Source organism: Solanum stenotomum, unplaced genomic scaffold (assembly GCF_019186545.1).
Source record: "Solanum stenotomum isolate F172 unplaced genomic scaffold, ASM1918654v1 scaffold21219, whole genome shotgun sequence".
NCBI classification, from domain to species: domain Eukaryota; kingdom Viridiplantae; phylum Streptophyta; class Magnoliopsida; order Solanales; family Solanaceae; genus Solanum; species Solanum stenotomum.
Window position 1 is genome coordinate 14,031 of NW_026026430.1, and position 12,404 is coordinate 26,434.

The 12,404-nt window shown below is 28.9% G+C and overlaps 1 protein-coding gene across 1 annotated transcript in view; it reads right to left on the reverse strand.

Annotated features, from left to right (window-relative positions):
- Nucleotides 1-12,404, reverse strand: part of LOC125850963 (transcription factor MYB96-like) — a 23,282-nt gene that overhangs the window by 10,432 nt on the left and 446 nt on the right. The window contains exon 2 of the mRNA XM_049530781.1: nt 2,912-3,149. Within this exon, the coding sequence (XP_049386738.1) occupies nt 2,912-3,149 (238 nt within the window). The remainder of the gene's footprint in view (nt 1-2,911; nt 3,150-12,404) is intronic.

Below are 12,404 nucleotides of genomic sequence, written 5' to 3' on the forward strand. Positions count from 1 at the left end.
CGCATAACAACGAACATGACTACATACGTGCATGATGAAATGATAAAAAACTATGAAACTTTAATCTTATATATACTTAACGGTATAGAAATAATTGAATTAAGGAGAATAATATGGGAAAAAATATTTCATGATTACGAATCAGAAGATATATTAAATCAGCAATGGTATGAAATAAACCTACATGATTTAAACTCCGAAAGAATAGAATGGTATGATTTAGAAATAAATTCAGATTAAAATGAACTACGAATATTTACAATATTTGGATAGAATCTATGGAAGATATAAAACTATTAGAACAATTAATGGAGGAAAATTTATATATGTACCAAAGAACCCAAGATATGTTATATCTAGAATATATCATAAATAATATTAAAGAAATATTCAGATTAAAACAACTATCGAAAGAATATTACAATAAATATTATTACATATTACTATGAATTTAGCACTACCAAAAAATAATATTAAAGAGATATCAAGATTAAGACACTTAGTAAAAAGATATTATAATAAAATCTTAAAAACAAGTTACTCACCTAGCTACCACACTACCATCTACCACACTATCACTTTCATGAATTCACTAACTACTTCCGCTTCGAAAAATGGTAGTTGGACACAAATTGAAAAAGGAGCAGACTTGACAATTCCTTTAACGAAAAAGAGACGCGTTTCATTATTTTCTCAAGACACTAAAATATCCTTGAACAAAAATAAAAAGACACTCAACAAACATGTTGACACCTCCCTTTAACTCACATTTCTACTATATGAAAAACTCAGTTCTTGTATAACATATTAAACATGCCAACATTGCTAGGAGAAGGAAGGTAATAGATCGAGTACAATTTATAGAGTGAGTTGATTAACCTTTATTCATGGTGCCAACAAATTCCATGAAGGTCGAAACCTCCGTCAAATATTGTCATACTTCAATCATCTCCAGTGCCATTGGCTAATTCAACTATAATTCAATTGTTACAAAACAAAATTTGTGAACATAACTTTAAATAAAATGAGTTGGGCATATCATCAAACATGTTGGATGCATATTTCATATTTCCATATCTCACAATAACTATTGTGGACATCATTGATTTGATTCCTAATCTATACGATTGAAGAAGAAAGAACGTATAACATCTAACATAGAGAAGAGTTTCATTGAAGAGGGAAAAAGAGAGAATGAGAAGGGTATAGCAGTGAGTGATGACTGATGAGAGGGGAGATGGAAAGGCAAAGAAACAATTCATACATACGTGACACGTAGCATAAGAATGCAATATCAAAAGTCCAAAATATCCTTAATCTGAATTGTATTGACATTTTACAGACACGTTGATACCACTTTTATTAATGACACTTCTATAATCATATATATATATATATAAACTAGATAAAAAAAAAGTGATGTTGCACCTCTCAATGGCCAAGGATCCTATCTATCTTTTTTCTTTTTGATTTTTTGGACATTTTCTCTAATTTTCTTCAATTATTTTATTTTATTTTATAAAACCCTCTCCTTAATTCATACCTCTTCAATTACATAAATTCAAATCTTAATTAATTTAATAATATATATAACTCCTAATCTTTTATATTCATAACCTTCAAATTATTTAATATACAAATTTACAACTCCTAAATATTATACTTATAAAAATCTACTTTGAGACATGTATGATGATTATTTTATTTTCATTTTTTTTATTCTTCATTTTTTGTCTTTTTGATTGGTTAATTTTTTTTTTTGTCTTCTTTGATCTGATTTTGCAGGAGACAGATGTATAATGAAGAATGTTAGATATTTTTGCATAGTTTAATTTTACGAGGTAAAATGATTTAACATGTCTAATACTTATATTTTTTTTCACTTTTTTCTATTGTAATTATAAATTTTATATTATTTTTTGGATTCTTGATGATACAAATCATGATTTTTTTATAGAAAAAATAATTTGTTTTTTTTTTCTTTTGCTTCTCTTTGTAGTTTCTTGAGATTTTTTCTTTGCTTATTTCTATAGTTTCTAAAGACTGATTGTTCTTACTCTCTTCCTCTTTTTGTAGATTTTGGAGAATTGAATTATGTTGTGTTGAGAACATGATCCTTCTTTCCTCTTCAAATCATAACTAAATATTCTTTAATATTTTTGATTGATTAGTTAACTATATTTTTATATTTTGTTGTTGTTATTGCAAGGATTGTTATGTTTTTTTGTTGTTGTTACTGTAAAGATTGTTTATAGTTCTCCACCCAAATCTCCAGTCTAACAAGAGATGATTGGTTCCTTATTAGCTTAGTTAATTGTAAAATTGCCAGTATATGTTATTTTTACTAATCTGAAATTCAATTTCGTCTAACAATCTCTTCCTGCTCACTAGCTATAAAATTGTTATACAAATATATAATAAAGGTAAGTAACAAAAAAAGTAATATGTCAAATCTCAATATAAAGTATAATAAAATATTAAATATTAAACACAAACATGTTATATAAAAAGAATCCTCAATTGAAATATGAAAAAAATCATACAATTCAATTAAAAAAATAATTCATTAACAATATGAGCCATTAAGAACCAACACAATATTATGTATTAATTTTTGAAAAAAATATCATCAAACTAATTATTTTTCTAAGGGAAAATACATAAAAACCCCCCTGAACTTGGCACGAAAACTTACTTTAGTACTTAAACTTTACGGGTAATTATTTACCCCCCTTATCTCTTTTAAAGTGAATTTAATATCACCCAAACAGCTGACGTGGCAAGTCAAAAAATTTACTGCGCGTAAATATCAAAAATTAAATAGAAAAAGAATAAGTGGGCCCCATTTTTTTCTTTTTAGCCAATAATCTTTTTTTCCTTCATCTTCCTCACACCCCACCACCCCTCTCACCTTCAACCACCATTTGCACCACCTCTTTCTTCTTCGTCGAACCCCCCACCTCTTTAATTTCTCCTTCTTCGAAACCCCCATCTCGACCCTATATCTCCTCTTAGAAGCCTCACCCTCTTTTTTTCTCTTCAGATTTGCAGCCTCAATCACCACTGCATCGCCTTTTTCTTCTTCTTCTTCTTCTTCATTGAACTTTCCATCTTCTTTCTCTTTCTTTGAACCGCCCCACCTCCATTTCCTTTGGATCCGTAAAAGAGTGTGACGAATAGGGAAAAAATAGAAAGCCAACAATTTGTTCTTGCTTCAAAATTATTATTTATGGTAGTGTTTGAATGTGATGAACTTGAAGCTCTTTTTAATGGAAAAATTATAATTTCTTAATTTCAAATTAAATTTTCAATCATTAAAAATTGAATGTATTTTTGTGAGAATGATTTTGACATTTTGGATCAATCTTTCAATTGTGATCGAATTTGTTCAATTGCAATCGTGATTGAGTTGAGGAACATGGCTCTTATTTTTCGAATTTTTTTTTGCTTTCTAAAATTATGAATAAATAAAGAAACAAAAAAAATGAATTAAAAAAGTAAAAATTAAATAATGTCTACGTGGTACTGATGTGGCAATGATGTGGCGCTGACATATCAATGACGTGGCGCGTGTGAAATGCACTTGCCATTGTGAGACTGGTATTATAATTTTAGGGTGATATTAAATTCACTTGAAAAGAGATTAGGGGGGTAAATAATTACCCGTAAAGTTTAAGTACTAAAGTAAGTTTTCGTGCCAAGTTCAGGGGGGTTTTTGTGTATTTTCCCTTTTTCTTATATAGCTAAGAATCAAATAAGCAGATTCCTCTTACAATTTCATATGTCACAATCACATAACAATGATATGATAAAAATGCATAATTTTAACCCTACATTCTTAATTATATTATTTATATATAGTAATTATTCATAAGTCAAAAAGTTGTTTCACATATTTGAGAATTCAATTAACAAAAACTCAACTATTTTTTAAATTTTATTTTATCACATCCACAACATTACTTTTTTTGCCAATTTAAATTTTTTCTATTTCTTTTGATTAACTTTTTGATTCTCTACCCCTTTTTAATTTGTTTTTAATTAATTTTTTCCTTAATAAATTTCTCTCCTATAATATAAAATAAGAGAATATATATATATATATATATATATATATATATATATATATATATTAGGTAATGCAAAATATATTGTTCAAAATAATAGTAATTATTAAAAGTAATATTTATTAGTAGAAACATATTTAGAGACTTTTAATTATTTGAAGTTTCTAAAATAAGATAAACATAAATATGTCATATAATAAAATTAAACCATAAAAAATGGTGGAGGATTTTACTTAAACATACTTTTTTTTTATTAAAAAAATATGTATTTTTTTACTTTTTATATTATTTTTATCTATTTATTTATTTATATATAATTTTTATCCTAAACTCACACCTCTTCATATTTCATAACCTCTATACTTAATTAGTACTTATTAGTAATACTTATAACTTTCAACTTTATACCTTCATAACCCCCACTTAATGTTCAAGCTTGTGAGTTGTGACATCTTAAAATCACATCAAAATAATATTTCTATCCAAATATATTTGTTTTGAGCTTAAGTGTTCTCTACTTTAATTTTGTAGTGTAAAAATTATCGACAAAGACTACTTTGTGTAATTATTTTTATTTCTAATAAGGAGGATACACAATAAGATAAATAAAAGAGCAAAATTGATTTGGATTTTTTCTTATGAAATTATAAGAGCAAGATCATTAATAAAAATTAGCAGAAAAACCAATTCTCGAAAAACATTAAAATATGTTTGTGGATGTAGACTTAGCGGTAGGAGATAATCAAAATTATTACGAAGTTATTTTCAAATTTTCAATAAAATATGAATTATGAAAAATATAAGAAAAAATAATTAAGAGAATTCATTTCTGTCATTTTGCATAAATTAGTAAAAAGCTAAATACAAGCTAACTTGATTATTACATTATAACTAACATAAAAGAATAGGTACTGTTCAACCAAAAAAAAGTATAGGTATTAGACCGTGCTAATTTAAGGATTTTTTTTTTTATAAAATCATTCATGATCAAGTTAAAATCACAAATCTAAATGTTAAAATTTGTTAACTAATCTATTTGAATTTGAAAATTAAAAAAAAAACTTTAAAACTTTTATGTATACCGCGCGTAGCGTGGCTAAGTTTACTAGTAATATGATGATGATCAAAATTTTAATATAAAATGAATAAACCAAAAAATAAGCAGGGAAAGAAAGAAAGATGATTGTCCTCAATCCTTATTAAATCATTGAATTAAGTGTGATAATTAAAGTATTATTAGTCCACTTCCAAAGCATCCGTTCAATTCATGTTATTGAAAACTAATTTAATTGATTTTTTTTAATTATGGTGTAAATAAAAATTATTTTATAAAAAAATAATTAATTAGTATAAGGGCAAAATGGTAAATCAACTTTGAAGACAAGAGCTTCCCACTTTTAATAATACTAGTTTTCGAACACGTGCATTGCATGCGTATACAGTGCTAATAGTATAAATACTTCTAAAATATAAGTGTACGATATGTAACATACAAGCTCGAATCAAGGAACGATTATATTCAACTGATATTATCATCATTGCAAGGCACATCATACAAAAATATTGTTATCAAGTGAATTTCAAACGTAATACTACATAATTCTTATAAAATATCAATTATTCAACTTGTTAAGAATTTTTTTTTTTAATATGTCACAACACATAATTTCAATATCGGCATTATAGTTGCAAAATATTTAATGCCTTAAAGTTTCCGTCTTCTTTTTAAGAAATAGTAGCATCCACTTCTTTATAGATGCATACATATGATAAGTTGTCGTCGAAGGAGAGTAGTGTTTTGTAATAGTTGTAGAAATTCGATCAACATATGTCTTCCTTCGGATGGGTAGTAGATCATTATCAAGTTCATAGTGTACACCTACAAAAAAATAGGTATTTATTTGTTATAAAAATAATCATTGTTTAAATATTTAATTGACATGAATATGTACCCTTCGTCTTCTTTGACTCATTCAAAATTATTAATTCTGTCATCTGTAAATTTTGAATTATGAAATACAACACAATCATTTGTGAGATATTAACAATATGGTAGAAAAAAGAAAACAATATAAACCAATAATTATATGGTGCAAAAAATAAATGCATATAAAAGAAAAGATAAATTTGAATTTGTGTATATACATACTTATGAACCAACCTAAAAAAAAAATTACATATAAGAAAATTTGAAATCATCAAATAAAAGTACAATGAAATAGAAGTATTTTCAAAGGATAAATAAACAGAAAATAAAAGTATTACTCCCTCTACATAAGTTCAGATTCCAGCATTCAAATAATTAGACATCAAATCATGACTTTATAAAACAAAAGTATTTTCATCAAAAAAAAAAGAAAAAAGAACAATAAAAGTACTGCTCCACCTTACTTAAGTTCAATTTCCACTGCTCATACAATTAGATACATATTGGTAATATGATTTAAATATAAATAGGAGATATTAGCAGATGTGAAAAGACTTATAACTAATTTGAAATATAATATTTAATGTAAAATTATGTCTTTTTTTATTCTTAAATATAAAAAATAAATAAGAGAAAATGAAAAGGTTTTTACCTAATGACATTATACGGTTGTTTAATGAGGAATTACGTCTTCTTGGTTTATTAATGTGGTTGAAGAGAATAGGAACGGATTTTGATGAGTGGTGCAACAATTTAAAATGCTATTATTTAATAACTAATTATTAATTAAATATAATGGGAAAAGGCAAATGGTATAAGAACTGAAACGTTTTGATGAAAAAACAAAAAATGAAATAGAAATGAGAAAAAAAAAAAAGAAAAAGAGAAAGTAACAATTTCGGATACCTAGTAGTAGTATTTATGATAGTAAAAATGTTCTCTAACTGCATTATATTGATTACAACATATATTCATAATTGGATATTTTTGAGATTATGTAAATTCTCTAGCCTTTTATTCCTACATAATTACTATTCTGTAGTAGTAAATATTCATATAATTACTAATTAGAAAGTATATTAAGAGATTCTTGAATCGGGAAAAATCTAATTCTAAAAAATTGCAATTAAAAATTTACGGTAACTTGATCCTAAAGGGAATGAATTATATATCGATAAATAAAGAGTGCATGTTATTGTTTTGTAAATCATATTTATTTATTATTGCAAAGAGTATTCTTACTACCTATATTTAAAGAGTTGAGAAATTTACAAGAAACATACATGATAAATGGAAAAAGGCAAATATGAAAAGAAAAAAAAAAGTTTCATGGTATAAGAACTCAAACATTTTCACCAAAAAAAAAAGGGAAATTGCATAAGTACCCCCTCAGCCTATGCCCGAAAAAAAAAAGTTCTGTTCTTACAAAATCAGGGATCAGAGTATGTAAGAGAACTCGATGATACACAAAGCTGAAGAATACAAAATAATAATAAAACTATATAGTTAAATGTATTTGAACATTCTAACTTGTTAGGTACACAAGACTTTTCACATTAATTAGTTAATGAGGGAAACTCCATTACTGTTCATATATAGGACCGTCTCGTATTAACTAGCAGACGATGACTTCTAAGTCTTTAAGCCAAATTCATGATATGCTTGAAGTTTGATTCATCAATTACTAGTGATTACGATAAGCTACAGTACTAGCTGATTAAGCAATGCTACTCTTTCTATTTCGTGCTTCTTCTATATGCTTATTGCACTTCTTTTTCCAATTTTCTTGTATAAATGAACTATGTTGCTCAGACGCTCCAAAAATATGATAATGTTGCACCAATGTTGGTTCCTTAAAAAAATATTGAAACTCAACAGACTTCATTGGGTTGTCATTGCTTTTCTTAAGAAAGAAAAATCAATGCACTTTCGTCGGTTATTTTTCATGCAAAAATACACAGAAACTCTAAAAAAAATGTTACTTTTTTTTTATATAAAAAATCAATGATCATCCGTCAATTTTAAATTTTTTACAATAACTAATGGATGAACGCCGATTATTTAAATTAAAAATTGCAGTTGAAGAGCATATATAGAAATAAAGAAATCATAAAATTAGTATTTGTGTTTAAATGGTACATTAAAAAAAAAAAGAGTTGAAGGGTTAATCTTTTATTATTTTTTAAAAGAAAAAAATACTTTTTTTTTTGTCTTTCACTCTCTTAGAGAAAGTGTGATGCACACACTCTGCCACATCACTTAGAAGAGCCTAAATGTAATATAAAAATTGGAGTTAAAGGGTTAAAATGGATCAAGGTTAAGTTGGAGTGCCAAAATGAAATTTAAGGACAAATGTAGGGTCTGATTGGCCTAATACTTCCTATGTCCTCATTTTCTCTAGATGTTGTTATTCACATCGGGGTCATCGATCATATATCTCTGCAGTGTGTGTTACGCATGCAAGATGATGTGAATAGGTCCCGTTACGTAACACTCACTATAGAAAATATTTCTGCAGAATTTTGGGACAAATTTCCAATGATAGAAACTATTGCTTGACTAAGTCAAGCGAGGAAGAAATTGAAGACAATAATACCGTGTGGAATTTTATTTAAAATTTTGTTTGATATGTGTTTTCCTGCTTAATTAGTACGATTTGAATAATTTGTTGAAGATCATTCCAAGTAATTGATTAGTCTGTTTTACAAACTTGTCTATAAATTTCCACATAACTACTGATGGGAAAAAAGAAAAATATGATATTTTGCAACAGTAAGACCTGCTAGACTAGTAGTTTGTAACGACTTGTTTGTGCCTTATTCTTTAGGTATTCAATATACGTCTTAACAAAAGTGTTTTGTAAGTGAAACAGAGTAACAACGTAACATACCTAGTGTAATCCCACAAGTAGTATTTGAAGAGAGTGATGTGTACCTTTGTTTCCAATAGTTCGAAGGTATTTTAGGCTTTTCTCCGTTTGTTATATTTTTTGTTTCTCAAAAAATTTTATGCTAGAGCTTTAAAGAAATTTTCTTACTATCAACTTGTATAAAAGTAACTATAGATGACTCTTCATTATAAGAGAAATTAATAACCTGCAAATCAAGGTAAACAACATGCTAACTACAACACGTTAAATTATACTGATTGTAGACTTCATATTGTTGGTATATATAATTAAAATTCGTTTAAATATGAATATCATATGGAAAGAAGTTTTTTGAATCCTTAACTTCATGGTGAATGACCCAAATATAGATGCCACAACTTAATGGGCTTTTAGAAATTGCAAAAGAGGGTTAAATCTGTGAATTAAGGTGAATTTATGATTAGTTTTAAGTCGTTACAATAATTGAGTTACAATTATTATCTTTGCCGGCAATAGTAAAAGCGACAAATATGCTTCTTTCGGCTTTAATGGCAATAGTAAAGGCGGCTAAAAGAAATTACTTTTAGTGGCAATAATAAGGGTCTTTACCGGCACTCAACATAAATGTCACTAAAGGCATTGGCGACATTGGATCCAATGACATTTAATCAAATGCCGGTAAATGTATTTGTGGCAATAAATATTGCTGTTAAAAGAAAAATCAATTGCCGCTAAAGGTCTCTTTTGGTGTAGTGTATGAGGTATAAATTAACGAAAGAAAAGAAACACATGCATCCAGACAAATAAAATGGGGTGCTTTCCCCCTCACTACCACTAACTAATTTGTGGTTGCAAAAAAATTGTCCCAAGTGTTAAGTCTATTTCCAGAAAGACTCAAGTCTTTAAATCTTGTTTGATAGTACCAATATTTGTTTTGTACAATTTTGGCATCACTTGACTAGTCACTTCTAACAACTTGTTCGAGGACGGAGAAGACTTAACAAAATAATACTCCCTATGTCATAATTTTCTCTAGATGTTGTGTTCATTTCGAGGTCATTAACTGTCACTACAGTGTGTGTTACACAAGATGATGCATGTGAAAATTGGTCCCAGTATATATGTGAAAATTAGTCCCATTATATAAGAAATTTCCAATGACAGAAACTATTGCTTGACTAAGTCAAGTGAGGAAAAAAATGAACAATAATTGAAGACATGATTTAAGTCCTCCATCTACTTATAGTATGTAACAACAAAACAATAATACCGTGTGGAATTTTATTTTTGTTCTTTTATTCAGAATTTTGTTTGATATTCCTGCGTAATTAGTATGTTTTGAATAACTTGGTGAAGAACATTTCACCTGCTGAGAAATTTCCGATTAGTTGCGTTGTCTCTTGTGCTGTTTTCCACAAAAAAAATTTACTCGGGTCGTAATAAACACAACAGTAGGTATAATTTTACTTACCAAACACACCACAAATTTTACAACAGTAAGACCTCCTAGACTAGTTGTTTGTAACGACTGGTTTGTGCTTTATTCTTTAGGTCTAATTTGTCGCTGAAGGATGTGATGTCTTTAGGCGTTCAACATACATCTTAACAAAAGTATTTTGCAAGTGAAACAGTGTAATAACAACAACAAAAGTATGTTTTTCCCCATATTTGCTTCTAAACATTTTAGAATCGCCTCAACCTCCTTGAGGTCCAGGCACTTGAGCATTCAATGTTCAATTTTCATTACAAGAATGAACAGGCCTTTAAGTCGAAGTGAATGAATATGTATTCAAAGATCTAAAAATGGTCAGAAATTAACATCTGCCCATCCAACACAACAGTCCACTGCTACTTAAACACAAAAAATCGAACTTCAAATGTAGATGTCTTTCTTTTAGCTTTGTTTTTAAGAATGTAATTATTGTTCCTTTTATCCCTTTGATCCTTATTTGTACCTAAGCTAACTTCAATTCAGAAGTCGAAGCAAATGCTAAAAATAATTCAGAGGTATCTAACAGATGCAAATAACAAAGAGAAACTTCAGACAGAGTAAAAGAACAATATTCATGGGATTATTCCAACATTACTTATTAGAGTAATTATTTATAAAGTATATTACTTGACAAGTTGGCCCCATCAATCTTCCATGAAGTCCGTTTTTTGTCTCTAAGCTGTCTTCTTTGGCCTTCTATTTTCGCGAGGCACGTTGGCATCAAAAAGTTCCACAACCCATTTTGGTTTACAGTACTTAAACATGAGACTCCAAATGACAGTTCCAACAACTAGTCCAAAACTGTAGCCTAAGACTACAGATTCCCACGTAAATCCATTTAAGGAATATGACTCATCTTCATCTTCTTTGTACTCTAATGGTTGAGGAACATGTGTAACGAACCCAAATCCTCACTATATTAATAAGAGCACTGGAGCACTATTACAGCCTTAAGATTCTAATTGCAATAATCAAACTACCGAATTTCAATGGAAATATTGAAATAACGAGAATTAAAGATAGAGAGAAAAATGGAGATGAGAAGCTTAGACTCTAGAAGAAGAGGAGAGGACAAACATTTTCTCCAATATGCATAATTCCTGAATCACATTGCACTACCCTTTTTGATGGAGTCGTTTCCATGCCCACTACTCAATCTGGATCCCAAATTAACCTAGCCCTATTGCTTGTTCTCGGCCCAATAGCTCTTGTCAGACCAATAACTACTTGTATGACGTTGGTATCCACATTGGGCTGAACTTCGTTCATAACAATACTCTCTGTCACGCCCCGAGTCTACACCTTGGACATGGCTGACACTCGGAGACCATTGCTGGCTTCAAGCGAACCCTTAGCCTGGCTACTTAACTCAGCAGAAGACTTAACTCAACACAGTATAAGATCATAAAACAACTTGAATGATAATAAACTGGCCAAAATGGCACTTGAGTCATTAAACAACATTTGAAAGATAAAGAAAAACATCTGCACTAATAATTATCTGACTGTCTATGAAGCCTCTAAAATACTGAGATGGATGTTGGGACAAACCCACAACATCCTAATAAATGAAACACTGAAAGCGAATAAAAGAGTCCTCCTGAATGTAAGGAGGCTCACCACTGACTCTGAGCTGCTCAACTGGATCAACGAGGCGCTAGATGCTGATCCTGGTTACCTGAATCTGCATTATAAGACGATGCAGGCCAACTGACATCAGTACATTCAATGTATGAGTAGGCGAGTTGGAATGCTAAGCAACATATGCTAGAAGGAAATCTGAAAGAAACTGAATAACTTACCTGGCTCAACTCAACTCAACCTGACCGACTCATTTCAATATAAAACAATTTAAAACAAGTGCAATATAAAGAAAAGTTGTTTAAAAACATGCTATAAACTCTGTGTGTATGCAAAGATACAATAAATCTGGGATGTATGTAGAAATACAAATGAACTGATGTATATAAAAATACAATAACTGATGTGGGAGTTTCTCTGACCGACAACCATCACATAAGAGCTATAGTGATGATACAACGATCAACC